General features: G+C 40.2%; 2 protein-coding genes across 13 annotated transcripts in view; one reads left to right on the plus strand and one right to left on the minus strand.

Annotated features, from left to right (window-relative positions):
* SESN1 (sestrin 1) overlaps window positions 1–8,027 on the minus strand; it is a 123,930-nt gene extending 115,903 nt beyond the window's left edge. For all 4 annotated transcript variants that reach the window (XM_017971296.4, XM_002746964.7, XM_078369919.1 and 1 more), the window contains exon 1: window positions 6,751–8,027. In XM_017971296.4, the coding sequence (XP_017826785.2) occupies window positions 6,751–7,029 (279 nt within the window). In that variant the 5' untranslated portion in view covers window positions 7,030–8,027. The remainder of the gene's footprint in view (window positions 1–6,750) is intronic.
* Window positions 8,028–8,143: 116 nt separating this feature from the next.
* The window catches only part of CEP57L1 (centrosomal protein 57 like 1), a 56,003-nt gene continuing 48,553 nt past the window's right edge, over window positions 8,144–15,593 (plus strand). For 3 of the 9 annotated variants that reach the window (XR_004741997.3, XM_035296461.3, XM_035296462.3), the window contains exon 1: window positions 8,144–8,213. Coding sequence is in view for 1 of the 9 variants with exons in the window: in XM_008994877.5 (XP_008993125.4) it covers window positions 8,329–8,331 (3 nt within the window). In the remaining 8 variants the exon portion in view is untranslated. Of the gene's footprint in view, window positions 8,332–8,456; window positions 8,630–15,593 lie in introns of those variants that run through there. The other 6 variants (XM_002746971.6, XM_078369917.1, XM_054254319.2 and 3 more) reach the window with 3 other exon arrangements.

The raw sequence follows: 15,593 nt of genomic DNA on the forward strand, positions 1-15,593 counted from the left end.
ATCAATCAGTTTTTTTCATATTAGAGGTCACTGGGGGCACTGTAATGGAAATAAAATAGATGATATCTGAAAACGTAAGAGCACTGTTGTTAATTTCGATTTTTCCGAAGAGTCACAACATAGGACAGGATGTACTTATATATTATAAAGAAAACACTAAGTATAGATGGCACAGATATGATTCATCCTGTAAGTCAGAAAGTTAAAAAAGATTGGCTCTGTATTCAAACAATTAAAAAAAAAAGTTAAAGATTTGCCTTCAATTTCTTCACATTCCTTATCCAAAGAAGCATAGAAAACCTGAGAATAAACAATATTCTCTGAGCCTCAAAAGCAAGGAAAGAAAGTGGGTCAAAGACAGTAATGAGAGGAGGCACTGAGAAGTAAGCCACAAAGCTTTCTGAGGGAAAAGGACTGAGTTCTCAAAGTATCAATAAATAAGAAAGGCCAAAAAATAGTGATGTGGAAAGTAGAAGCTTAGTGTAAATATTGAAAGAAGACTCATATTTGCTGTGATATCTAAGAGTCAGCAGTGAATGTTTGACATGCACTACCTTAGACTTTTGGCTCTGACTAAATGACAACTTAAAAAAAATCAAAACAAAACAATCACTTAAAAAGACCAAATCTGCTTCTAGAATGCCTCCAATCTGTTATATTTTATAGCCCCACTATAAATGAATTAAGTATGCTTCTAATCTAATCAGATCCAAATTATAAATAGACCAAGGGATATATTATCTAGATACACATGCAGTTTCAATGGAAGCCTCTCACTAGACCTGACTGCCTTCTCCTCATGAAGAAATTTTCTGTTCAAGTAATGGAGGGGTCTCCTGGTCCTTAGAGACTGAATGCTGATCAGTCCAAAGCAAAAATAGAAATGCCCAATTTCCTCACCAATGACTGGCTTAGAAAAGGGCATGTGACCCAATCCCAGTCAATAGAAACTGAAAGGAAGTCTGCTGGAAGGTTTATGGGAAAGCTTTTCTTCCTTGATAGAGAGAGGCACGTGGGAAGAAACTGTTTTCTTCTTAGCTGCAGATGGTCATGTCTCCACATGGTGCCTGGAATAGCATGCTGTAGGAATGGAGACATCACTTGCTATACTGAGGAAAGGAGGACAAAAAAAGATAGAAAGCAGACAAGTGGTGTAGTTGAGCCAGTGAATCAATCAAGCTTGGAACTGCCAACCTCCAGACTGATTATGTGAAATAATAAACTTATTGTTAAATCTTCAATCTATTTATTACTCAACTGTATACCAACTAGATACTGCAACTCCAACTGCAACTCTAACAACTATAAATGTGCATCATACCCAACAATGAAAGTTTCATTACTCATTACTTCAGGGGCGCACTGCAGGGGGGTGGTAATTACCACTTTAATAAATGAAAGCCTCCTCCACCCCACTTACCAAGGAAATGAAAATGATCAAATGACCATTCTTGGAAAATTCTGGATATTCTTAAAATTCTGGAAAATTCTTGGCTATTCTGGATATGCCTTAAACTATTTTGATACATGTGTGCTCTTACATTTTCCTCCTTAATTACATGTATCATCAAGACTATAGTTCACCAGTAGATCAGTAAAGTGGGCCAGTATTAATACTTCCATTCCTTTGTTTAGAGAAGCAAGAGTATCAAAATGTGTAATTCTTTTTAAAGTTTCTTTAAAAACCCAGTATAAACAAAGCCTTGGATGAGAATAGAAAACCTTCTTCAAAAGCAGGAAACAACTCTTACTGATCTTCAAGTCCCAAGTACAGTGCCTGCCTGTCCCAGAATATTTCTCAAAAAATATTCTGTAATGGAAATTTTTTTGTCACTCAAAAATGTGAATTCATTTAAACATGCTGTTGATGTGAAATCAATAAATTGAGAACTGGGTGTAAACAAAAGATGCTATCTCCCCATATGCTTTTTTTTTTTAACAGGTTTAGCTACTTGGAATTAAATTCATTCTACCACCTAGTCACCATTTCTCCCTTGCTAACTATAGTCCTCTGAGCTGACCTACAGCAATAAAGGGTCTTCAGGAACAGTTGCAGAAACTGCATATGCACCTCAGCTTTTGCTGCTTTACTAATGAATAACAGAAAGCATTATGGAGTGCTACATTTGAATTAATATTTGCTTTCTCATTCAAGGCTGATGCTAGAATGGTAGGCAGTGAAGCTGGAGCATTGGAAGCCAGATAATCCTGGGTATTATGTGACTTTATGAAGTTTAGATTCAATTCTATTCCAAAGGGTTTTTGGCAGTAAAGTTACATCGATTTTCATTTTAGATAAATGGCTCCGTAGCCATGTGGAGGATAGAAATAAAACTGGAGGGTGAGTTTAATCTGAAGAAATTACAGACAGCAATGACAGAACTAGAATAGTGGTATCGGGGGCAGAAATTCATTTAGGAGTTACTTCTACTTGGACGTCTCATAGGCAACTTAAACTCAACATGTTAAAACAGCATCCATTTTTCCCCTAAAATGACCCCAACACTTTTTTGTCTCAGAAAACAATTGCACTATTCACAAAGTAGCTCAATCCAGAAACTTTAGAGCCATCCTTAATTTTGTTATTTTCATCTTCTAAATCCAATTAAATACTATATCCTGTGGTTTCTAACTCCTTGTTATCTACCAAATCCATTTTAATTTTTTTGCACTTCCAGCTGACCCATCTGGCACCCTAGTCCACTACGATTTTTGTTATAGGCTAGTAGGACAACCTCCTAACTGATGTCACACATCCACTTTTGACCATGGAAATCTATTCTCCACATTGCTCCTAGAGTGATCCTTCTGACAAACTATCAATCACTACACTATCTTGCTCAAAATCCTCCAGTGGCTTCCATTATTTTTATGATAAAGTCCACAACCCTTAACATGGCCTACATGAAGTTGTTGTAGGCCTAGTAACAGTATGCATACTTAACATTAACTGAGCATTTCTTATATGCTAGGCACTGTGCTATGCTTTACAAGCATCATTTATTCTCACAGCAACGTTGTAAGGCAGGAACCCTAAGCATCATGTTCATTTTGCAGATGAGGAAACTGAATCAAGGAGAGATTATGTAACTTATTCAAAGTTGTAGAGCTAATAAAGTACAGTCCCACACTGCGTAACATTTCAGCTGAGGACGGACCCCCATATGCAACAGTTGTCTCATAAGATTACACAGTTGGTCCTTGAACAACAGGTTACAATGACAACCCTCCACACAGTTGAAAATCTATGTATAACTTTTGACTCCCCCCAAACTTAGCCAACAATAGCCTACTGTTGACTGGAAACCTTACTGATAATATAAACAGTCAATTAACACATATTTTGTAATGTTATACATATTACATACTGTATTCTTACAATAAAATTAGCTAAAGAAAATGTTATTAAGTAAATAATAATGAAGAGATCATATATTTACTCTTCATTAACTGGAAGTGGATCATCATAAAGGTCTTCATTTTTACGGCCTTCACTTTGAGTACACTGAGGAGTAGGATCAAGAGGAGGGGTTGGTCTTGTTATCTCAGGGGTGCCAGAGGTGGAATAGGTGGAAAGAGAGGCGGAAGAGGCAGGCACACTCAGTGTAACTTTTGTTTTTTGTTTGTTTGAGACAGAGTCTTGCTGTTGACAGGATGGAAGGCAATGACATGATCATAGCTCATTGCAACCTCAAACTCTTGGGCTCAAGCGATCTTTCTGCTTCAGCCTCCTGAGTGGCTGAGACTACAGGTGTGCTCCACTGAGCCCAGCTAATTTTCTTTTCTTAATTTTTTGTAGATATGAGTCTTGCTATGTTGCTCAGGCTGGTCTTTAACTCCTAGCCTCAGGAGATCTTTCCACTTCAGCCTTCCGAAGTGCTGGGATTATACGTGTGAGTCATCCCACCCAACTTAGTGTGACTTCTACTGAAAAAAATCTTCCTATGGGTAGACTCATGCAGTTCAAACCTATGTTGTTCAAGGGTCAATTCTAATTCTATATTATTACTCTACCTTTTCTATGTTTAAGCACACAAATACTTACCATTGTGTTACAATTGCCAAAATGTATTCAGTACAGTGACATGCTATACAGGTTTGTAGCCTAGAAACAACAGGCTATATACCACATATCCTAGGTGTATAGTAGGCTATACCATCTAACACTCTGTGATGTTCAATCAAATATGATATCACCTACCGATGCCTTTCTTGGAATATATCCCCGTCATTAAGTGACGCATGACAGCATCTGAGCCAGGTCTACCAAACTCCAGAGTATGTCCTCTTAAGCTATTCGCATTCCCCTCAAACTGTCTATCCCAGCCATATCGCACTACTTTCAGTTCCTAGAATTCATCTGCTCTCCTTGCTCTGAAGCCTTCATACATACTGTTCCCTATGTCTGGAATGTCCCCTCATAAATCTCACCTTTGTATGGATAATATTTATTCATTCATCCTGTCTCTGCTTAACTGTCAGTGCCTCAGGGAAGATTTCCCTTACCATCTAAAATGAAATTTTTTATTTGTTTACTTCTTTCTGGTCTGTTTCCCTTTGGTATAATGTCACCACTGGTCCTCAGTTCTCAGAATGACATTTAGCAGGGGTTCAATAAACATTTGTTGCATAACTGCATGCATTAATGAATGATACTGGGAGGTGGAAACTCCCTAAACTGAAAACTTGATCTATTCAGATTACTAATGAAAAGAGAAGGAAAATACAAATTTGTTCATCCACTGATATTTATATAGTAGCTTCCACGTCCTAACCAATACTCTTAAGAACTCACAGCCTTCCTATGGGAGAGAGATGCATAAAATGTGTTTATAACACAATGTAAGTAAAGTGCCTGTTATAATTGTACAATAGATGCAGAGATGAAAAAAAGAGCATAAGTCTATAGGGAACCTTCCCAAGAAAGGAAATTCTTGAGTCCTTTTGTAGGATGAGCGAGTCTTGAAATACATATCTCACAGTCTATGTATTTTACTTATGAAAGGGAGAGGAGCATCTACTATGTATACCGGAGTACTTTACATCTTATCTGATTCTCACAATAGCTCTGTGTTGTTACTCCTATTTTATAGATGCGGACATCCAAGCTAGAAAGTTCAAGGAATTTGCCCAAGATTATAGGCAAGGACATTAGTAAAGGAGTGGAATTTGACTAAAAAAGAAAAAAACAAAAAAAAGGAGTGGAATTTGAGCCCAACTCTGACTCCAATACCCATTTATGTATCATATTGAAATCCTTTGATACTATATTTCCCAGAGCCTGCTTACTTTTATTTTCAATGAAACTCTTTTTTATGTTCTTTTCTCTCTCTTTTTTTTTAACTGAAAGGCCTATAGCTGCAAGATCAATGTAACGCTTAACAAAATTGGTTGTCTGGTTTTCCATTTTAATGCAAATTAAGCAGCAAAATGAAAGGTCAGGAAGAGACCAAACTGAAGTATGCTGACAGCAAAGGAAAGAACAGAAAAACCATAAAAATGTAAAAACTAATGGATCATATAGTTGGTACTCCACCCTTTGCTGCGCAACAGTACTTGACACGCATAATGATGACCCCATTATGGAAAAAACTGGTGGTTATAGTCACTACAGTCTAGAAGATAGAGAAATAACTTTTTATGTTTCAAAGGGTAAAATTCAGTTTCCTAGTATATTAATTCCTCTCTGGTAACTCTGAATAGTAACAATTGTTTCCAAAGTGTTAGTGAGAAGAAAGATCCCAAGATCTTAAATAGAGTCTTCATTTTGTGGATATGATTTTTTTTGTTGCTTTAAACTGAATTCAAGCCAGTATATAAAAACTGTCAATCTTAACTTACATAGGTACCCAAGTACATTTTAAATTTTAAAAACCTCTCATATATGACTTTGGACAACACACGTGGATTGAGAAATGTAAAGACTGACAAGTCTTTGAGGAGTTACTGAATATTCTCAATATCTAAAAACTTTTTTTTAAAAAAAGACTTTTAACACACTTTGTAATAAAAGAGAATAAATTACGAACAAAATGGAAGAAAAACTGTAATATTTTTAATCTGCTGCACTCATCTCTTAAATAGTTACGCATGTGAAAAAGAAACAATTCAGATAAACACAGAGAAAGCTGGTTGAGTAATTTGCCACAAAAGCATTCCTATCAATCCCACCTGGGTCCACCGTTTCAACATGAAGATGTTTGCTTCTTTTAAGATAGCCTTCTATTATTTTATATAATTCTCTTCTTGAAAAAAGAGAGGTTGCATTCAGAGAACACACCCTGGTGTGTTTGTTTTGTTTTTAAAAACAAGAGAAAATTGTTCCACCACTTATCTTGAACAGGCTGACTAGGAAACATTTAATATCCTTTATCATTTCAGAGACTTTTAAACGTGAGCCTTTCCACTCAGAACACTGTGACAATGTGAAAAAACACACTGGCTACATTTCCCAACAACATGTAAAAAGAAACCTAAGAATATGTGAAAGCTACAGTTAATTCCAAATAAAGATTTTTTTTACTTGGAATTAACTGTAGCTTTCACATATTCTTCCAGGAGCAAAGCAGTGTCTGCCTAAAACTCTAGAAAAACACTACTTGTTTACTTTCAGAACACGCTAAAGATGTAGCGTGAACTCATAATAAAAGTTCACATAACAACCTAATAGAAACAAACACAACGTCAATAATTGCAAGTAAAATTTCACTGTACTAGGGAGACAGTTGTATTTAAAATGTTCTTCCTTACCTGGATGCTCTTCAGAATAAATTCACTTTTCTCTCTGACATCTTTAAAGGGACACCTCTTAGAAAGCATAAGCAGATGAGCAAGCAGCTTATTCAACCCATCCGAAGACTCAGTATTTGAAAGCCTATCTGATGGACGATGAGGTGTTTCTTTCACCGAACGAAGATACTCGGTTTTTCTCAAAATGGTTTGCCTAATGTTTTCTAATGCTGTCTCTCTAGTAGTTGAATCTCTACTGCACAGTCCATCCCATCTCACTTCATTCTCTCCTTCAGCCATGACAATAGTTTTTCCTTTGCGGTCTTCAGTTACCTTTCAGCATGACCCCAAAAAAATCACTTTGAATTAAAAAAAAATGTAAAAATAAAATCAGAGAAATCAAATCGTCATAAAAACACACATCTGGGTGACATTTCGAACCACTGGTGCCTTCAGCCGATCTACAAGCTATATCACCCTCTCAACCTCTCCTTCTACACGAAAGGACAGTCTTCTTTCTGGAAAAACAAAGTTGGAAAGTTGCAACCTTGCAGCGCTGGCTTTTCTGGACTGAGTCTTGGCGAAGAGTTCTCCTCTGTCTCGCGGGGTCAGCGGATATTCTCACGTTGTGGAGCTGTCAAATCCGTGCTCTGCCCCAAAAGGCTGGTAACAGTTGAACGCCCTCCAGCCATTCGGGGGGTTTTCGTCTGAGCAGCCACCAGGTTCTCCGGAGCGTTCCCACCCCGCCCCTCCTCCGACACCAGTCCCCGCCCTCCGCGGCTCCTCCCTGCGCCTCTGCAACCCGCCGAGCGCCAGCAGGGAACGTTCGCTGAACCCTGGCCCACTGGTCGCAGCGGCCGGAGGCTTGCGCGCTTCTCGGGGGGCGGGGCGGGGGCGGCAAGCTCGGGCAGCCGCTGTCTCGGCGGGCAGCGGTGAAAAAAAGCGTCCCTAGCCCTGCCAACTCCGGACCCCCGGGAAGACGCCACTTCTCCAGTCCCTGCGCCTTCGCCCACCACCGCCGAGCCAGAGGGCACGGGATGAGCCGGGCAATTCTCGAACGCCGGGCTGGGCCGTGGAGCTGGCGGGGTGGCGGGGCCCGAGGCTCAAAGCCCGCCCTTCGTCCAGCCCCGTCGGTGGGGATCAGCCCAGAGGGCGGGAGCAGGGAGGGGAGACGGGGTCCTCACCCCCAGCCCCTCCCCCTTCTCCGCCCGGCACAAACCCGGAGCCGCCCCGGCCCCAGCGCCTTCTTCCCCGCCCAGGCAGAAGCGACCCGCCGAGGCAAAGCCATTGGAAAAAGCCCCGCCCTCTGGCAGGCTACCTCCAGACCCCAAGTGCTCCGCGCGCGGCAGCCAACCGCTCCCTGCTGCTACGCATGCGTGACTGCGAACGAGGCGCATGCGTCTCTGGAAGCACTAAGCTTGAGCCCTGGGGCGGTTTCCGTTGGTGGAGCTTTGGAGTCTGTCCTGGAGAAGGGGAAGGAAAAAGTAAGGCGTACGAGTACACTGAGACTTCGTCACACACAAGACAAGCACGACAAAGAAAGAGGGCGCGGAGGGACTCCTGGAAAATATTGAGTCTACATTTAAGATCAGCCTAAAAATGGTGACAGCCTCTTTATTACTCCAAACCCCAGATTCAAGTCGGTAGGACGACTTCGCATTGACTTGTGGGAAGTGTAGTTTTGATCCTGTCGGCGCGTTTTGTTTACGACAGAAACTACAACCCCCAGGGGCCACCGCGACGTTGCCTGTGGCTACCCGCGAACCCACGGTTAGCAGTGGCAGGGTCTAATTGAGAGCGTCGGCTTGGTAAGCACCGTAAGCTGGATTGTCACCTTTCCTCTGACAGGGTTTTTCCTTCCTCCATTTCCTCAGGGATTTTGGAAACGAAGCCATCTAGGGTGAGCTCCCTTAGTCTAGGGATTTTTTCCAGTGACTTGCGTGGGAAAGACTAGTCCAGCTGCCCAAGCCCGGGGTGTGGTGGGTGAGGCGAGGATTTCCCCAAATCCTGATATCGAAGGTCGCAGGGAGCGGCGTAAATAAGGCCAAGAAGGAAGGATGTTGTGGAAACTGGCGCTTTGCGCTGCTGCCTCTGCTTCCGCCCTTTCCTGTGGACACGCGCGGTGTGGATCAGGGATCTCTGCGCATTTGTACCTTTGTTTGCCTTTGCTTAGGGATGTTCTGGGCCTTATTTGCTCAGTCAAATGAAATCACAGGCAGGGCTTTGAAAGCAGGTTGTCAAATCCGTTTTGTACGAGACTAAAGGGAAGAGAATCCCCGGTCTTCCTAGATAACAATTCTTGCAGGCTTTAAGGATACCTTATGAAAAAGAAAGCAAAACCGTAAAAGTCTCCAAAACTTTGTCTTTTCAAAAGATTCAATCATTTGTTTAAAATTACTGCTTGCTTTTAAAAAGTCATTACTTGAGAAAAGTCGAGGTTTGAACGGCCGTCAAGGGACTGATAGTAAGTGTAGATTTTAATTCTTCACATTGCAGAATTGCATTGCACTAAATTCTAAAACATTCATCTTGCTAGGCGCTGAGTATACAATGAAAAAGAGAAACCAGTGGTTAGACATACAGTTAAAATACTGTATATCACTGGATGGCTGGAAGGAGATCGCTTAGCCCGGTCTTGGAGAGTCAGGGAAATCTTCATCCCAGTGGAAATGAAGAGCAAAAGAACAGCATATGCTAAGGCCCAGAGTGAGAGATAGGGTACTTTCAGGAAACGTCAATAAGCCAAATCATATATACTTGGCAGTTGGGGAAAGGGAAGGATGCTTTTTGTGTATTCATGTACTTTGAAGCTACAAAGAGACAGGTATTATGAATTATTTACATCGTTTCTGTAAGTGAACTATTTTGAATAGATGCATAGTTTTGATGAATTGGTCTAATTTCAAAAACCTTGTTACATTCTAACACTTATAGTTTAAATCCGAACTTTAAAAAGGGAGTAACTTATGAGTGAGATTTAAAAAAACAAAACCATTCCATTTTCATCTCCTTTTTGGGGTCATCATCCTCTATCCAGCCCATAGAGAGTAGGGTCATTTCTTAAGGCTGGGTGCCTTTTTATGCCTTAGTTAAATATCTCATGTATACCCTATGTCAACACCTATGACTCTCACATGAATAGCCCCATTCAGCTTCACCTTCACTTCTCAGTTTTCACATATCTATCTCTTGGATATTTCTTCTTGTATGTCTCAAAACCATCTCACACTCAACATACCTAAAATCAAATGCAGTTATTTCCTGTGAATCTGATTCTTTTCACTATTCCTTATTTCAGCAAAGGGCACTACTGTCCATCTACCTGTGCAAATTTGAAAGCTAAACATTATTCTTTATTTCTTCTTGCCCTTCATACTTCTATGGCCAAATTATTGCCAAGTTCTATCAATCTTATCTCCCAAAATATCCTTCAAATGTATTTTTCTCTCCACTTTTCTTCAAACTGCCATAATCTCTCAAGACCACTACAGTAGTGATTATTCACACTGGCCCTCCTCCATTAGTTTTATGTTATAGCTGCCATAATGATTTTTTGAAACTGCAGATCTGATCAGATTTTCTCTTGATTAAAACTATTCAGTGGTGTCCCACTGCTGTTAAAATAAAGGCAAAACTCCTTTATAGAACCTAACATCAACTGCTGCCCTTCCAGACTCAATATACTGCTCTCCAGATTAGCCATACAGACCATTTTTCAGTCATTAGTTCTCATATTGCATTTCACTCATGCATTTATTCAACAAATATCTGTTTATTGCCTTTTATGTAACAGGACATTGAGGATACAGCATTGAGCACAATATATAAAACTTCCTACTGTTACAGAGCTTGCAATCTACTGAGGAGAGATAGTAAATCAATATGTAAAACACTTAGTAAATGAAATGAAGACAAATGCAGTGTAGAAAAAAACAACTGGGAAGGAGAATGGGGAGTGCCAGAATGTGAGGGGCAAGGTTCACTTTTAAATAAGGTGGTTAGAAAAGGCCTAATCCAGAAGGGCACAATTGAGGAGATAGGAAGAGGGAGGGAATAAACCATGTAGATGCCTGGGCAAGTAACATTCTGATGAAGATAAGTGGTGCAGAGGCCTCAGGCAGGAGCTTGAGTGCACATGTGAGAAATAGCAAGAAGGCTAGTGTGGCTGGAGCACAATGAGTACAAAGAATAACGTGAGGTGGCAGAGAAAGGAAGTAATAGTAGGAGAACAGGTAGGTGACTGAAAGGACTGACATTTTTAATTGAGTCGGGAAGGCATCGGAGGCTTTTGCGCAGATGTGGGCATGATCTGACCTTTTAAAAATGACTACCTGCCTTTCTTTCCTTCTTTCTCTTTCCCTCCCTCCCTCCCTCCCTCCCTCCCTCCCTCCCTCCCTTCCTTCTGGCAGAGTTTCACTCTTGTTGCAATGGCATGATCTCAGCTCACTGCAACCTACACCTCCCAGGTTCAAGCAATTCTGTGTCCTCAGCCTCTTAAGTAGCTGGGAGTACTGGTATGCACCACCATCCCTGGCTAATTTTGTATTGTTAGTAGAGACTTGGTTTCACCATGTTGGTCAGGCTGGTCTCTAACTCTTGACCTCAAGTGATCCATCCACTTCAGCCTCCCAAAGTGTTAGGAGATTACAGGTGTGAGCCACTGCACCCAGCCTGTTTTTTCCTGAGACGGAATCTCACTGTGTCACTCAGGCTGGAGTATAGTCATAGCTTACTGCAGCTTTGAACTCCTGGGCTCAAGCAATCCTCCCATCTCAGTCTCCCAGGTAGCTGGGACTATAGGCACGTGCTAACATGCCCAGCTAATTTTGTATTTTTTCCATTTTTTTTTTTTTTTTTACTGAAATTGCATTAAAAGTGGAGATAATTTTTGTCTTTTTGTAGAGACAGAGTCTCACTGTGTTGCTGAGGCTGGTCTTAAACTCCTCAAGTGATCACCTCAAGTGATCCAAGCACCAAGAGCAGCTACTGTGCTTGTTTTTGTTCATCTTATCTCTACTTCTGAGTGCAATGCCTGCCTCAGCCTCCCAAAGTGCTGGGATTAGAGGCATGAGCCACTGCACCTGGCCTGAAGTGAATATTTCTTTTAAATTGATTGAGCATAGACCAGGGGGAAGCAAGGGTAGAAGCAGAGAGACTGGTTAGGAAGCTAAAGTAATATACCAGGTGAGAGAATCTGGATACATTTTAATAGTATAGTGAACAGATTTTGCTGACAGATTGTGTGAGAGTAAGAGTCAAAATTGACTTCACAGTTTCCAACCTGAGCAACTAGAATGGAGGAAGTGGCATTTACTGTGATAGGAAAGTCTTCAGATTTATGTATGGGAGAGAGAGGAAAGGTTGGTATTTTAGTTTGGCCATGTTAAGTTGAAGAGGCCTCTAAGACATTCAAGTTGAGACATGGAGGTGGAGGAGGCAGTAGGATAAATGTGTCCAGAAGTGAGGAGAAAGATCTGGCAATAGATATAATTTTGGGTTTTATAGTAGGGTTTTGATAGTAGTTGTTGATATCACCAAAAGATATATTCCATGGAGTTTGGGTGGATTTGGAGTTCTCTGCAAAGGTGACTGCGAAGGAGCAGCCAGTGAACAGAGGAAAACCTACTGTTCAGTAGGTGTCCTACAAGCCAAATGAAGAAAGTGATTAAGGATGAAGGAATGATAAGTTATGTTAAATGTTGCTCTAGGTCAAATGAGATGAGGATTCATAATTGACTACTACATTTAGCAACATGGAGGTCATTGGGATCTTGATAAGAAACTTTTGGTGGAGTAAAGGGTACAAAAGCCAGACGGATACTTTTATTTAAGAAAGAATGGGAGACAGTGACTATGGATGCAGCACTCTGTTACTGTGTTCTTTGTCCAGACTGTTTTAGCCTATCTTTGACTCCTCTTTCTGCAGATCTTTGCTAAATAATCATACTCCTAGAGGTCTCGCTGATGTAATTAAATACTCTTGTAAATAGACCTATTGCACCATAAACCTTGACTTGCTCTTATGTTACACATTAGTTTTACAGTTGTGCCATAATTTAATTAAAGTGTGTTTATTTCAGTAGAGCTGAAGCACCAAGAGCAGCTACTGTGCTTGTTTTTGTTCATCATATTATCTCTACCTCTGAGTGCAATGCCTGTACCTAGTACAAACTTAATAAATGTGTGATGCAAGGATATAGGAATGAATGAATGGAAGAATGATATAGTGCCACCGAGCTTTCAGAGGTATTGCATATTTACCTATCATTTACAAAAACAAAGTAACTAATGGATGGACAAGGGTATGTTATAATAAAAATATTTTAGGAAATTTGTCTTAAAAAAAAAAGCAAGGCTGGGCATGGTGGCTAACGCCTGTAATCCTAGCACTTAGGAGGCTGAGGGGGGCTGATCACTTGAAGTCAGGAATTTGAGACCAGCTTGGCAACACGGTGAAATACTATCTCTAGTTAAAATACAAAAATGAGCCAGTGTGGTGGCAACCACTTGTAATCCCAGCTACAGCCTCAGGATGCTGAGGCAGGAGAATCACTTGAACCCAGGAGGCGAAGATTGCAGTGAGCCAAGATTGCGCCACTGTACTCCAGCCTGGGTGGACAGAGCGAGACTGTCAAAAAAAAAAATTAGCCAGGGTGGTGGGTGGTACATGCCTGTAATCCCAGCTATTCAGAAAGCTGAGGCATGAGAATCACTTAAACCCAGGAGGTGGAGGTTGCAGTGAGCTGAGATTGTGCCTTTACCCTGGGTGACAGAATGAGACTGTCTCAAAAAAAAAAAAAAAAAAAAAAAATTTACGGAATCTGTAGCTTAGGAAATGTAATTACTGGTCACATAAAATTTTATTTAATGTGATCAGTTTCACATTGTTTAATTCAGAGTTACTATATTCATAATGTCTGCCTTTTTGCCAGGCATGGTGGCTCATGCCTGTAAACCCAGCACTTTGGGAGACTGAGGCAGGTGAATCACCTGAGATCAGGAGTTTGAAACCAGCCTGGCCAACGTAGTGAAACCCCATCTCTACTAAAAATACAAAAATTAGCTGAGCATGGTGGCACGTAGCTATAATCCCAGTTACTCAGGAGGCTGAGGCAGGAGAATTGATTGAGCCTGGGAGGCAGAGGTTGCAGTGAGCCAAGATCATACCACTGTACTCCAGCCTGGCTGACAGAGTAAGACTCTGTCTCAAAAAAAAAAAAAAAAAAAAAATTCTGCCTTTTTTGCTGCAACATATAAATAGATGTTATGGAATTTAAAAGAACTTCTTTAGATCAGTGAATTTTCACAATTACATTTTAGAAGAGTAGATAGGGAACAAGATTGTTTGATGGCTGAAAACAATATTGAGAGGTTTTGCTAACTTTGGCAGTGAAGCAGCATAGAAGTTTCCTGAGACCATGGACTTTGGGACTAGACCTTGAAATCTATTTGAAAAGCTATTGAAAGCTAGACCTCTGCCATTTATGTTATACAAATTGCCAACCTTTTAAAAAAACCCATTTTAATCTATAAAATACAGTACATATTATTATACATTTCTGCTCTTTGAATATACCAAACTTAAGATTTTTGCACATGATGTTTTTCTCTTAAGATTTTCACATGGCTGCCTTCTCATTGTTTTGAACTCATCTCAAAGTCTCTTTTAGAGAGGTCTTACCTGATCATTCCAGCTAAAGCTGCTCCCCTGTTACCCTTTCTAACTTTCACCCCAATTATCCACTTGAACATATTTATTTCATGCTTATTATCTTTTCTTCCTCATGAGAATATGAGCTCCTCAAGAGCAAGGACTCGGTCTTGTTTACCAGTGTACTCCCAAGTGCCTTAAACAGTGATTTGCATATGATAGGTAGGTGTTCTTAAAATTCTTGCTGACCTACTGGCTGAACTACCTACCTCATAGACTTGTTAAGAAGACAGCACAAAATAATGCATGCATTGCACCAAAGTGCTTGGTACAATTTCCTTTGCTTGTATTTTTGTTTTCCTGTGTCCTATCTGATTGTAAACAGTGTTGAGACATCTGCTTAATACCCTAAATGTATATAAATAATCTATTATATTACCATTATTGGTAATAGTAGCAAATACTAACAGTGCATTTACTCTGTGCCAGGTCATTTACATAGGTTATCTCTTTAAGTCTCATGTTAAACCTATGAAAGGTACTGTTATCTCCATTTTTACACATAAGGAAGCTGAGGCCCAGAGAGTTCAAATAACTTGCCCCAAAACACATAGTTAATAAAGCCATGCCAATCTGCCTCCAGACAGGGCTCGTGTTCTTCACTTCTTTATAATGTTCTATCATTTCCTCAAAAAGGTTGAGTATGTAATATGTGGCTCAGCACAGTAGCTTTTTTCTTTTTCTTGGTACCAAGCATAGAGTTCAAATATTTGTTCTTCTGGCTTTCCATTAGAAATAATTTCTGCTTTCTATATTTTATTTTTTAAATAGTTAGTTTATTATTTTTAGAGACAGGGTCTCTGTTGCCCAGACTAGAGTGGAGTGATGTGATCATAGCTCACTGCAGCAGCCTTGAACTCCTGGGATCCGCTTTAGCTTATTGAGTAGCTGGAATTATAGGTGTGTACCACGACAAATGGTTTTTGTTTTTGTTTTTTTTTAATAGAGACAAGTTTTGCTATTGCCCAGGATTTTTTCTGCTTTCTTGTGGTGTCATTTCATCAGCTCTGGTTATTTACATTACATTTGTAAGTGAAAGAATACAAACTTACTCTGAATTCTTTATATTCATTGCATTTTTATTGTATTTAGTATCTTGGGTGTTAGAAAGTTTCCAAGATCTTTTAATGGTAGCGCAATGCAAATACTAGCT

Source organism: Callithrix jacchus, chromosome 4 (assembly GCF_049354715.1).
Source record: "Callithrix jacchus isolate 240 chromosome 4, calJac240_pri, whole genome shotgun sequence".
Lineage (NCBI taxonomy): Eukaryota > Metazoa > Chordata > Mammalia > Primates > Cebidae > Callithrix > Callithrix jacchus.